Source organism: Manacus vitellinus, unplaced genomic scaffold, assembly GCF_001715985.3.
Source record: "Manacus vitellinus isolate BGI_N305 unplaced genomic scaffold, ASM171598v3 scaffold_13_pilon, whole genome shotgun sequence".
Classification (NCBI taxonomy): Eukaryota; Metazoa; Chordata; class Aves; order Passeriformes; family Pipridae; genus Manacus; species Manacus vitellinus.
In genome coordinates, this window is record NW_021938999.1 from 14,661,443 (window position 1) to 14,674,291 (window position 12,849).

General features: G+C 39.1%; 1 protein-coding gene across 1 annotated transcript in view; it reads right to left on the minus strand.

Annotated features, from left to right (window-relative positions):
• Positions 1-12,849, minus strand: part of PCLO (piccolo presynaptic cytomatrix protein) — a 337,810-nt gene that overhangs the window by 78,729 nt on the left and 246,232 nt on the right. Inside the window, exons 13-15 of the mRNA XM_029958071.1 lie at positions 10,261-10,472; positions 5,223-5,273; positions 4,225-4,355 (exon numbers count right to left, since the gene is read on the minus strand). Coding sequence (XP_029813931.1) covers positions 4,225-4,355; positions 5,223-5,273; positions 10,261-10,472 — 394 coding nt within the window. The remainder of the gene's footprint in view (positions 1-4,224; positions 4,356-5,222; positions 5,274-10,260; positions 10,473-12,849) is intronic.

The following is a 12,849-nucleotide window of genomic DNA, read 5'->3' on the forward strand; positions in this document are numbered from 1 at the left end:
TCTGTGTTGGGCATCACGCGGGTAAGGTGGACATCGCGGGCATCTCTCTGTCGCACCAAGACATAATCAATGAGGTGCCAATGCTTAGAATGGGGGTGCATCCATGTTGTCTTCAGACTATCTTTCTGCTGAAAGATAGTATTAGTGACGGTGAGCTGTTGGTCTGCACAGAATTCTAGCAGAAGTCGGCCATTATCGTTGCAGTTTCCAACACCATGCTTGCCTAATACTCCTTTCCAGGCTTCAAAATTCTTACCTGGCGTTGAAATCACCAAGGATGATGATCTTATCATCTGCAGGCACCTTTTGGGTAAGGAGGCACAGGTCAGTGTAAAATTTATCTTTTTCAGCAGGGTCAGCTTGGAGAGTTGGGGCGTATATACTAAAGATGACAACATGTTGCTTGTTGTCTAGTGGAAGGCGTAGGGAGATAATGCGGTCAGAGTGACCTGTCGGCAGATTTTCGAGTTTAGGAACAATAGAGTTTTTGATCTTTAAGCCAACTCCTGAGAGATGTTTTTCGGTTCTGGGCTTACCTGACCAAAAGAGGGTGTAACTGGCACCATGTTCTCTGAGGCTGCCTTCTTCATGAAGGCGAACTTCACTGAGAGCAGCAATGTCGATGTTGAGACGAGCCAGCTCATGGGCAATTACGGCAGAACGTTGCTCAGGACGTCCACTATCCGCAGAATCGAGCATGGTTCTGATGTTCCAACATGCTAGAGTTAATTTAGGTACACCTTTGGAGGCAGGTGCATGCCTTTGTCTTTTGATCTTTGTGCGACCGCATTGGAAGAAGATGCCCGTTGGTCTGCGGTTAACCAACCGGGTGAAAGTGGAGATGAGCTTTGTCTAGGCCACCTTTTCTAGGCCCCTCTCCGAGTGGAGCAAGCAGTGCTGTCCTTAGAAAGGCTGCTTGGTCGTTCAGGGTGCTGCCCCAAGAGACTGTCATCTCCGGTCAGTCTCAAATGACCAATATCCTGAACCGCCTGCATGCAGGGTTGGGTCGGCAGCTCCCAGTGCACCTTTCACCTGCTGTTTCGACCCTTGCCCGTCGCTACAGGACTTTTTGCATGTGGGTAAAGCCTTCAAGCCTGCGCAATGGATTTTTTAGGTGAGATGCAGTATGCGCGGAACTGAACGCACCCTTTAATCCTGAGGTTTATGTGCCAGGGCTGAGCAAGCTTGGACGGTGGCAGTGAGGTCCTCAGGACGTAGGTTTCATTAGAGTGACCTTCTCTTAGATGGATGGCCTTACAGGGCTAAGTGAGCTCCATCTGCCCAGGTTTGGGATTGGAGTTGTCCTTCTCCTAGGATGACTACCAGAAGGCTAACGAGCTCATCCTGCCCAAGAACGTATTAAATCTGGTCCTACGGTTTTGATCTGTCTGGCATGGGCGACCCTACTGGAGGCATGTACCACATAGCTCGCAACCACACAGGGGTACAGAGATTATGTTCCTATTAGAACTCTTTGGGCAAGTCTTTCATTTCCTACTTTATTATCGCCTATCTATAAACAAACTGAAGGAGATACCCAGGAACAACCCTTTGTTCTGTCCACCATTTCAGGATGTAACAGAGCAAAGCAAATATATCCAGAACATGCCAAACTGCCGAGGTGAACCAAAAACAGACAGACAAACAAAGCAATTGTTCTGACCCCAGTACCCATCCAAGGCAGGGGTGCCTTTCATGGCCCCAACATTGTTGGGACCCCCACTATTCTAAAAGAACCCACTATCCACCCTGACCTTATCCTTCCCCCACTGTGTTTCCACATATCTTCAGGCACACTGCTCACCTGCGACATTTCATACGGGATTGTCCTGCTCTCCCTCCTGCCGGTTGGTGGACCCCCTCGGCCCGCTCCACACCCTACCCTAATCCTCCCCGCTGCCCCCTCCCCCCCTCGTCCCCCCAAACCTGGAACGGTAAACCTCTGTGTGCTCTGAAGCTTCCCTCTCCTCTTTCATGGGGGCGCAGTACCTGCCAGCAAAGCTCCCCTTCTCTCTCCTTTCTCCTGCCATGGCCGCGCCCGGGGGCTCAACCATGCACGGGAAAGCTCCCGGTAGTCAAGGGGCACTGGAAGTTCCCCACAGCCCAGACAGATGATAGAGATCTGTTTATTATGTGCAAGTAAATAAATATTCCATTTTATTACCTAATAGTGCCTGTTTCTCTTTCGGCAGTAACACCATTCAAAATCTTGATACAAGTTCACAGTTAATTATTTTGCAACGTTCAGTGAGTGAGAATGAAGTTTTAGATATTTCTGAACTAAATTCTTATAGATTTCAGAAGAAATTTTTCTTGTCTTCAGAGTTTGGCCCTAGAATATTACTGCATCAAGGAGCATTAACTACTTGTTTCCAGTTCCTCCTGACCTGGAAATGACCTCATTAGAAAATGAAAAGCAAAACCATACCCCAATTGCATGCCATCAGAACTCAAGAGAAATCTATATGTCAATGTACAGGCTTATAGTACCATTCATGCATACAAAAAATAAAATAAATTCAGAAGATAGTAAACTCTACCTTGCATTTTGGACAACCATGACTTGTCTGCACATCCAGGATTTACAGAGTTAGGAGCACAGAGGAAGCAGTGAGAGAAAATGAGAACAGAGATGAAAGAAAATGTGAATAATGGTAGTTTCTAGTATCAGAATCAAAGGAAATAGAGGCATTAGGAAGAATAAGAAGACTAGCATGGACTGAACTACAGATAAAAGTTACTCAGTAGCAATTCAAGTTTGGCACTCTTAAGAAGCTCTTCCTTTTCGTTATTCCCCAAAGGCCCAAGTTACATGCAAACTGTACGAGTGCCATGTTTTAAAATAATGAACCTAAATAAAACTAAAATCCAAACTCTTCATAACTTGGCAGCAAGTTTAAACTTAAACTTGGATCTGGCTTAGACCCTCTATAGAGTGAACAGATCTTTAGTTCAAAGTCTTATTTCTGCCTCAGTGAATGTACCTGTAAAATTCCCAGCAAGATTGATCTGACAAGCATTTTACAACACTCTTATGTGCATTAAAAAACCTCTCAAGCTTTAGTACCTATTTCCATTATATTCAGTAATAGTTTTGGGCCCAGTGCCACTGAACAATATTGAATGCTGTATAGCTAGAATTAATAAGCTACGAAAGAAAATTCATGGCCTTATTTGTACCACTGATGCATTTAATGGTGCTTGCCTGTATGCCAAATGCTGAACCGTGACCCTAGCATCCACTTTCATGTTACTTTGAATACAAGAGAAATACAGATTTTTATTTGCATGGTCCCAGTCTAAGAGTCTTTTAGGATGAGTCTGATTGCACAAGCAGGGACGTTTACAGGAATTTGTCTTTGCAATCTATAGTCTGATCCAACAGCTTAATTTTAGATACATCTATTATGTCACCGAAGTCAGTAGGATTCTTTTGCATTCTGCACATACCTATGACATTCTGCAACATCAGGATGAAAAAAATAGTTAAAATATTGCTCATACAGAAACATACCTTTTAAAGGAAACACTAATGAGTTATTTGTAATTACAGAGTCTAAAAAAAGCAATGGTCTGTGAAAAAGTGATTAGTGATTTGTACAGTCATTAGATACAAAATTACTGGTATTTCTAAAACCGTCATCTTAGATCTTAAAAAAAATGCCATATAACTCATATGGAGAGAATGTTTTCTGATCAGTATTTCTCACCTTTAGTATTATACTACAACATTAAATTTATCTCAAATACTTTAATTCTGCATGTTTGCAAATCTATCCTAAATTCAGATTGTCTTGAGCTGAGGCAATCATTCCATGCTAAGCTTAACACGTGGCTTTATCAAAAGTTTACAAAAAGTTTACAAAAAGTAAAAAAAAAGTTTACAAAAATTTTACAAAAAGTACTACATATATTTATTATATTTCCATAGATTCTGTTGTTATTTTAAATATTTTTGCATGTATTATAATTTTAAAAAGGAAACATGGAAGAAAAAAAGTAAATCTACAAGAATGATAATAAAGTTCCTAACGTCATTAGCAAAGTATTCCCAGTTCTCCTGAGAATAGGATCTGGCTCTATATTAAAAATTCACCATTTCTGTTGGTGTTGCACCTGGTATTGCTATTTTCTATAGCAATAACTTTCAGTTCTGTTTATTAAGGGCAAGCAGCAAACCCTAAATTAAAAGAAATTTCACGTTAAAATATCTCCTACACTTACCCTCTCCCTGGAAGAAGATAAACTTTAACAAAGGGGTCCGAATAGCCATTGTTGTCTCTTGGAGCAAGGTTTCTCGCCTGAAGGATGTGGATGATAAGGTTGCCAAGGTGCTTGTCATAGTTGATTTGAAGCTGGTGAATGCATTAAAACACAGTAGGATTATTTGTTACTTTTAATTCCTGTCTCTCCCAAACTCTTTGAATAAAATGGGTTTTAGACTTCTATGTGGAAATAAACACATTTTAGAAGTTTCTGTCTCTCTCTCTCTTTTGACTAGAATAAAGTGCTAGATGATCATGTTGGACCTTGAAAAACAAAAGAGAAACACATTGGTCTATTCCAACCAGGAAAAAACAAAGGAAATTTGAACCCTTGATATTATTCTGAGCAATAGCCAGCTTATTGAGTGATAATTACACACATCCTGCCTACTTGGAGCCCAAGCCTGACCAGGATGCTATAATACTGTATGGAAAGACTTAGTGCTACTATAGAAGAGAGAGGCTAATTAAAGGGGGAAAAAAGCCCCAGAAATCTATAAGAAGTAGGGCATCAGTTATTCTGCTGTTCTGTGTTCTACTGTTTAAAAAAGCTAAAGTCAATTTACATAAGGGATAATCACAAACTTGGCATATCATGGAAATAAATACACTGCACTATAAGAAACCCTCAATAGTTCTTGCTTCAATGTAAACAGATTGGGAATTTCTGAAGAAAACCACAATAAGTGGCCAAAGATTAAGGATTAGAATGAATTTCACTGTGCTTTTAGCCTCTTTAGGAATAGCAGCATTTTCCATTCTTCTGGTTGTAATTCACAAGTCAACATTAAAGATAGATGCAAAAATGAAGCGCTGACTTACATTAGTGACATTTTAAGGATTGGAGTTGAATTGAATCAATTGAATCAATTGATGGAGGTTGTTTTCTGCGAACTTATTGCACAGAAAATGCAGCCAGTAGCAACAGCAATGTACACAGCAAAAATACATATTTACCTGAATTTCTCCAGTGATCGGATGGGAAGCAGACTTTGTAGTTTCTGTGGGCTGCCAAATTAAAAATACATAAATAAATACATAGACACACACTTATAAATATACACACATACATATTGGAAATAATAGATTTTCAAAGTTAACTTTTTTAAGACGTGTGGTTTATGCTTATGCATTGCCACAAATTTTTAAAAACTGTTTGTCTCCAGTTGTTATGCTCAAAACTAATAGTTATGGTATTTTAACAGCACTTAAAGTCTAGTCCAGCCATTTTGTTCAGCCTTTGTGCAGGTACAGAATCAATCAAACAATTGAATAACAAAATCTTTATAGTCTGAGCAGATTCGTCACACACGGAGGCATGGGGAGAAAAAGACATACAGTGTTGACTCTACCTAACAAAAGTGAATGTTGCCAAGAGAAAAAAAATACAATGTCAAGTAAAACATAGCCATATTTCTGGCAATATGAGAAAATCAGAGAGAGGTAAAAGTTACACTAGTTTAAAACTGAGTTTAGGCGAAAGTGGGTTAAAGGAGTGGAAAGAATGGTACTGAAACTAAGTGACAGGTATAAGTGGGTTTCACAATCGCAAGCCATTTTTTGCTTTATTCTGTGTTTTCTGATAATCAGTTCAGCTATACCACTTCATCTTCGAATTCCTCCACACACTTTCTGTATCATGAAATTTAAAATTTCTGTCCTCCCCTTCCTCTCTGTTCTTTATCACTGAACTTTTCTGAGGATTTGACAAAAAGCAATAAAGTTTTTAATGTTTCCCCCCCTCCCCTTTTCCTCCCTCCTGTTTGTTAGCAGTTGGAAAATAATATGACCACTTGCTTAGAATCCTGGACTCACAAAAATATGCTGTTCTGTTAAACGCTGGTGCCCTTGAGCCACCCTGGACCTACCTCTAATCTGCAAGCCATCAGTCAAGCAAGAAAGCTCTGGTTCAGTAGCAGGATTTGAATATTTTTGCATTCTCTCCACATCTGCTTCCTTGGTTGATGCAGCAGAAAACAAAGGATGCAAACAAGGACAAACTTACTGTTCTCTGAAGATTGATCTGGAAGCCATCCTTTCCTATTCCTCCAGATGTGAGCAGCTGCCTGACATTATTCTCTGCATTGAGTATTTCTATTGCTTTCTGAGAAGAGTAAACCCCATCTGCCTCTTTTGTGCTGCCCTACACTCCAAGAAAACCCTTAGAGACTTTCTCAGGATGTTGGGTATCAATTGTTTTAAATTAGGCCAATGCAGGGCCCACGTCACACAGACCAGAGCCTAAAGTTAAGGTGATGCACTACCCTTTTCAGGTTTGTGATGAAGAAACATCCCTTCAATCATTCAGATCTGCAGACCAGAACTAAGCAGCAAAATCCCAGCCAAACACTAGCACAATGAAAACATAGGAGAAAACTAGCCAATATCTGCCTGTTTTATGGTTATGTTCACTGTCCTGTGTTGCCTTACTCTTGTTTGGTTTACTGATTTACCTTGCCCTCTAGATGTATTTCTTTATGAGCACAAGCTTTTCCAGAAAAGAAACAAAACCAAACTTGATTTTTCAGCAAATGCACGTTTCTAAAAATAATTCTCATAGAATATTTTAAAATCAGCTGTTCTTGGTACCTTAAAAAGCTTTTAAAGAAGTTTATTCTTTCTAACAGCTAAAATAAGTCATCAATAGTTTATAAAATGCTCTAAATCTGAAATGAAATTTTAGATTGATAGCAAACTACTCCTAAAATTTCTTTGGTCCTTAGCAGACTCTTCAAAGAGAGAATTTCTCCTCCTTTTGGCAAAGACAGAGAGCTACCTGAGCATCATGCAAACTTTCAAAGTAGGGCTTAAATGGCTTATACTTCTCATACTTTACCTTTACAAATGGATTTTATTATACTTAATAGTTCTGACCTCAGGCTGTACTAGCATTGACAATACTGACAACACCAAAAATAACACGGTGTTATTTTTGCTGTGCTGTGGCTACAAAACCATTGTCAAATAGTCTAAATGCTCTCATTTTTCACAAGTTGGAATATCAAGAATAATGGGTTTGTTCACTCTGCCTGTCATGTAATATGGAATGTATTAGTGCAGATAATGTAGAAGGAGTTCGTAGAAAAGGGAATGGGCATGACAAATTTGTATGGGGACTTCCAAAGGTGGTTTAAGGGGAGTTTGTAAAGTGAAGTCTGTAAAAATAAATGTTTCTATATCATTACTGAATCTCTGTATTCATTTACAAGGCTTCGATTCAGTATATTAAATATTTTGTTTTCTCTCTGATGGCAGCAGATTTAAAACTGACCATGAAGAACTACCTATATATTTGAAAGAAACATGAATAATTTAGGCTGAAAGAGACCTCTCAAGGTCATCTGGTCTAACTCCCACCTCAGAGCTGGGTCAACCTTGAAAATGGATCTGGATTGAAAGGCAGAGATGCAAATAAGTATCTTTCTTTATCAGGGCCTCAGTGAGGATTAATTTGAAAAGAAGAAAAAGTATTTCACTGCTGAATTCTCTAGGAGCTAAAGGATCTGAGGAATTAATAAAAACAACCCATTCTTCAAGATACAAAGACAATTAATGTTTCTGTAGGGCATTTGTATGGATGTAATCTGCACCATATGCAGATCATGCATTTACACTACAAAAGAAACAGATCTGCACAGGATATAGTGAGCTCAAAGCTTCCAAGGGTTAAATCCCTCTTGAGATGGCTAATCTAAGTTTATTCTAATTTCTTTTGAGACTCCTTGCATGAACTCACACACCCTGTGTAAGAGATGGTGCTTTGTAATGCCATCACACCTGCTGAAGAAGATTGTCATGACCCTGAGGTGAAACTTGTTAATGCCAGGCTCTGATGTTATGCACTATCACTCTCTGCAGCAATCAGACAAAGCATTAAATGTGAGACAATTGGCACTGCAGAATATCAAAGAGACTCCTACAACATTTCTAGAGTGTATATTCTATACAAAAAGCTTAAAAAAATACTTGCTAAAAATAAAAGCAGTTGCAAAACAAGATCTAGGCAGTTTGGCTATTTAGTCTGTCATGATACTTTGGCAGGGCTGCAGCCTGCCTAGAAATGCTGTCAGCCCAAGGCAAAGAGCAGTTCCAGAAAGGATGAGCTTTCTCTTCAAACAGAGCTCAACACCATTATAAACTTGGCCTGCAGTCAATGAACAGAAACTATACAAGTCAACAAGAGCCACGGTTGTTATGAAAGAAATGCCTCTCAACACGATTTTCAGAAATAAGCAAAGAATGTTTTAAATATTTACCTGACTAGTTTTGGGTTTTGCATCTCCTACATGAAGGCAATAGTTCTAATATTTTTTTTGTTTCATCTTTATAAGCCTCCAGCTGAATTTTCATAAAAGAGTACTAAATCCTCTCTGAAACAGGAAATTAAATTTATGCATCTAACTTTAGGTGACCTGTTACAGTGCCAAAGCTGGGAACCCAGTCTCCTCATGTGGACAGAGAGGGGCGCCTCTCCAGGATACACTGCACAGCAAGGATTTATGGATGGCCATTCACTGTGCAGTGAATTTAGGAGCATCATTCATCTAACCAAATGAAAGGGGGTTCAGAGCAGATAGTGACATGGGCCAAGAGCCCTGCCCTCTCCATGCACTGCCATGGCAGGTTTCACCCAGTCTCATGAATTGTACTTCAGAAGTACATTATTCTCAGTGACAAAAATCATGCATATGGCAAACTAGTTCATATGTACATGTATACAATATCCAGAGTATGCTGCAATGAATCCAACTATTCACTTAATGATTAGGCAATTCTGCCAGATCCCTGAAGTTAGGCCCAGTATATCTTGACATATGGATGTAACTTGTGCATCATATACTTGAATTAGTTCATAAAATATCTATAGGTATTGTGGAAAGACAGAATTACTATCCAAGCCAAACTGATCAATAAATATCTTTACAGTTAGTGCTAAATTGCTGGATGAAAGGGTTTTTTTATGTTTCCTCTCACATGAAAGTTATGTTGGCATATTGAAGAACCATCTGAAATGAGCAAACCACTTGCTGGGTTTGGTTTGTGCAGCACCTAACTCATCCATAGTTCAATTAAAAGGCATAGCTCCAACAGGACAGAAATAAAAACATAACTATAATGCAACAGTAATCTGACAGTCCCAAGAAGGAATAAAGATGATGATTAATAAATATCTAGAAAGCACTCTGTTTGCAATGTGAAACTTTGCTTCTAACAATAAGAATGTGAGAAGCTGGATATTCAGGATAGCAATCAGCACTCTTGCAAATTGCTTAAGCAAATGCAGTCTTCACAGAATTGATTTCCACTTCAGGTCTCAACTTTTTTGACACAAAATGCAAAAATCTGACAAATTACTTTATGATCTAGTTTTCAGTTTCAACTGGGAGAAAATGTTACTAAATTCCCACTCTTCCCTTTTCAGGTGTGCATATGCACAAGGAGAAAGAACTTCAGCTGAAAAATGGACAGGATGTGGCAAAGAAAATAAGAAATTATGCTTAGCAAGTTTACAGGAATTAGCTAGTGAAAAAAACATTTTAATGGTAACTTTAATTTTCATTCTTTCCCTGGCTTTCAGAGACATGCTCTGATTATTCATATCTTGTAACACTTCTAGCAGTAGTTTAGTAGAGAGAGGGAAATTATGGTCTTAGTAATATCAGTTTCTTCAGTGGAATTAGTACCTCACCATAATGTAGGATGCTCTTAAATAGCAAGAGCAACAAAGACAGCAAATGACAATTATTTTGTTTAAAACCAATAATATTAAGCTAAAAAAATTATTTTTAGAGATGGACGAATCTTTTATTACCTTGAATAAATCACATAATCTTTCCTTATGTCCAAGTTCAGTATCTTAACAGTAATATTCATAACTGTCCTGGAAATGAGTTCACCAACATGTGCTGTAATTTCTTGCTATACTAAAGGAGGTACACAGGCAGTTTCCTCCTGTCATTAAATATTATTGCTGCATATCTGAGAAGTTTCTTACCTTGCTGCTGTGGCGCTTTTTGCTCACTGAGGGAGAACCAGGCTGACCAGGGCTAGGAACAGCACTGGAGGTGGCAGAAGTGGTTCCAGAGTGGACATGAGAACCCTTTTCCACTCCTGAGGAAGCAACCAGAGGCGACTGCTGTAGAGAAACCTTTTGGAGCTCTGCAGCCAGCTGCTTGGGATCAACCCCCGGGGACTTCGCTTTATCTACTGGATTAAAGTAAGAGAGCTTTGTATTGATAATTGCCAGCACATCCAAATCCATCTTGCCAAGGTACAGGGACAGTATAATGATCTTTACAATTTTTCATGTCATCTGCTTGTATACTTTGAAGGCACAAAAGGCAACCTATAGAAATAAACATCTCTCACACAACATTGACATTCCAATTCCAGTCTTTCTGTCAACTAGTGCTGCTTACCTTGAAAGCTTCCTGAGAAAGTACTTCTAGCTGAAGAAAAATAGGCCTTGCTGATCATGCTGAATCATACTGGAGCAAATTATAGATTTAAAGACTGGACTGTACTGTCTTTCAATATTTGGAACTGGTCCAGGCTCACCAAGTATCTCAACTTTCTTGTAAAAAGCTTAAATCTCTTTTTTTTCTTTTTTTTTTTTTTTTTTTTTCAAATCAGCTGGACATTCAATAAAACTGAATTCTACTTCTGAGATAATTTATACAAAAATAAAGAGAAAGAAGCTCAAAACTTTAGCACCACAAATTAATCAAAGCAGAATGAAATGAAAACGAATGAAGAATAAAAGCCCTGATTCACCTTGCCTTATTACTCACACCTATGCAAGACATCTGAGTCTGATTGCCCTCCCTGCTGCCTGGGAATGAGTGGGAAGAATTTACCCTTTGGAGACAGCAATTTCCATCTAACACAGAAACAAAGTCAAATAAGTTCCATATATGCCTTAAACTGCATAGAGTTAAAAGGATACTAGGCACAGCTTGCTTCCCAGGTTCTCAGAAGTATAAGAGGTTTAAAGCAAGACATTATTCTTATCCCGCCTGTTTGGCTCTAATTCATTTTCTTTCAGAGAGAATGGAGATTGTTCCTTTCCAAAGCCCAGTCTGCCAAACCTCAGAGGTAATGGCAAGACTTGACTTGGCAGGCAGAAGGAACTCTACAGAGCTGGTCCAACTCAGAAACCACTAGAAAATTACCAGACTAAAAGGAAGCATGCCTGCAACAGTGGAAAAATTTAATTTTATTTCTGTTCTTTCTCATTTTGAGAAAAAGTTGTTTATTCTGTCATCTATCTTTTCAAAACCCAATTTCAGTGTCTATCAATGTCTTTGGTGGTTTTGATCTGCTCACAAAGAAAATAATTATGGGCAGCTCTGCCTCAAAGCTATGTCAGAGTTAGTCTTTTCTTTAAATTATTATCAATAACATCCATTTTCAACAAAAAGTAGCTTTATGGTAAGTATATTAATAGCTGGGAAATGTTACATGATCAGCAAATAGAGGATTTAATTCAGACAATTTATGTACTGATTGATAAAAGAGAAGCCACAAACCCACAAAACTCAGAATGGACCCATGAAATTCTGAGTGAAACAGTCTTTTAATCTGCACTGAGCTTGCTGAGGGGCTGCATTACTGTAAGATTGTCCACGTTGATTCAAAGGTAGATTAGATATGACTGATAAAGTGACTGGAGCCTGCAGTCATGGTATTGACTGAATAGAAGGGAATCCCCCCAAAAGCATTGCCATTTTAGAACTCACATAAAACTTCACACTGGCTGCTACTGTTGCATCCCTGTATCTTAGTAAATACCGTATTTTCATCACTCATAACAGACCACAAACCTTGTATTAAGCTAACAGGTATTTTCATCAAGGTCTTTTCCAACACTGACAATTCTATGACTGTGAACACAGGCCTTAGGACTTCTGTGTTATTTGAACTTGCTGCAGCTTGCTGGGAGCTTTGTTTTAGCTTGTCTGGCTGCAACAGTGATTGTTGAATAACTGGATGGCTGCAGCCCAAATTTGCCTGAGTTATATTGTATAATGGTATGGTATAGTGCCCATTCTTAATAATTTTGACATAGAAAGGCACAGCAGTAATTGCACTGTGCAGGTTGAAGTATTTATGACTCCAGATTAATAATGAAGTTCGTAAGAGCCTCTGAGGCCTGGGGTGACAGCAGTGCTGCAAGGTTTGGACACAGGATGAAAGTGGAGGCCCTGCAGACACCAACAACTCACTGGTCAGTTACCAGAAGGGATGGAAACTCAGGGACTGGGCAAAGTAAGCCTTAAGGGCAACAGAAGGAAAAAGAAAAAGAATATATCACATGTAAAGTTTACACTATCCAGTCAAGTCCTGTGCAATGCAGAGCTGTTGAACAGTGGGGAAAGAGCAAGGTATAGTAGAAAACATAAAAGAGACTCAAGTGGATCCCGATGTGAATATGAAGGAATTATCATCAAGGAGGAGTCAAAAACTCCCACCACAAACATCACGCTCCTCCCAGCACGTTCCTCAGGATACCTGAACCATCCCTGATGCAACTTGAGGTCATTTCCTCTTGTCCTACCACTTGTTACTTGGGAGATGAGACTGA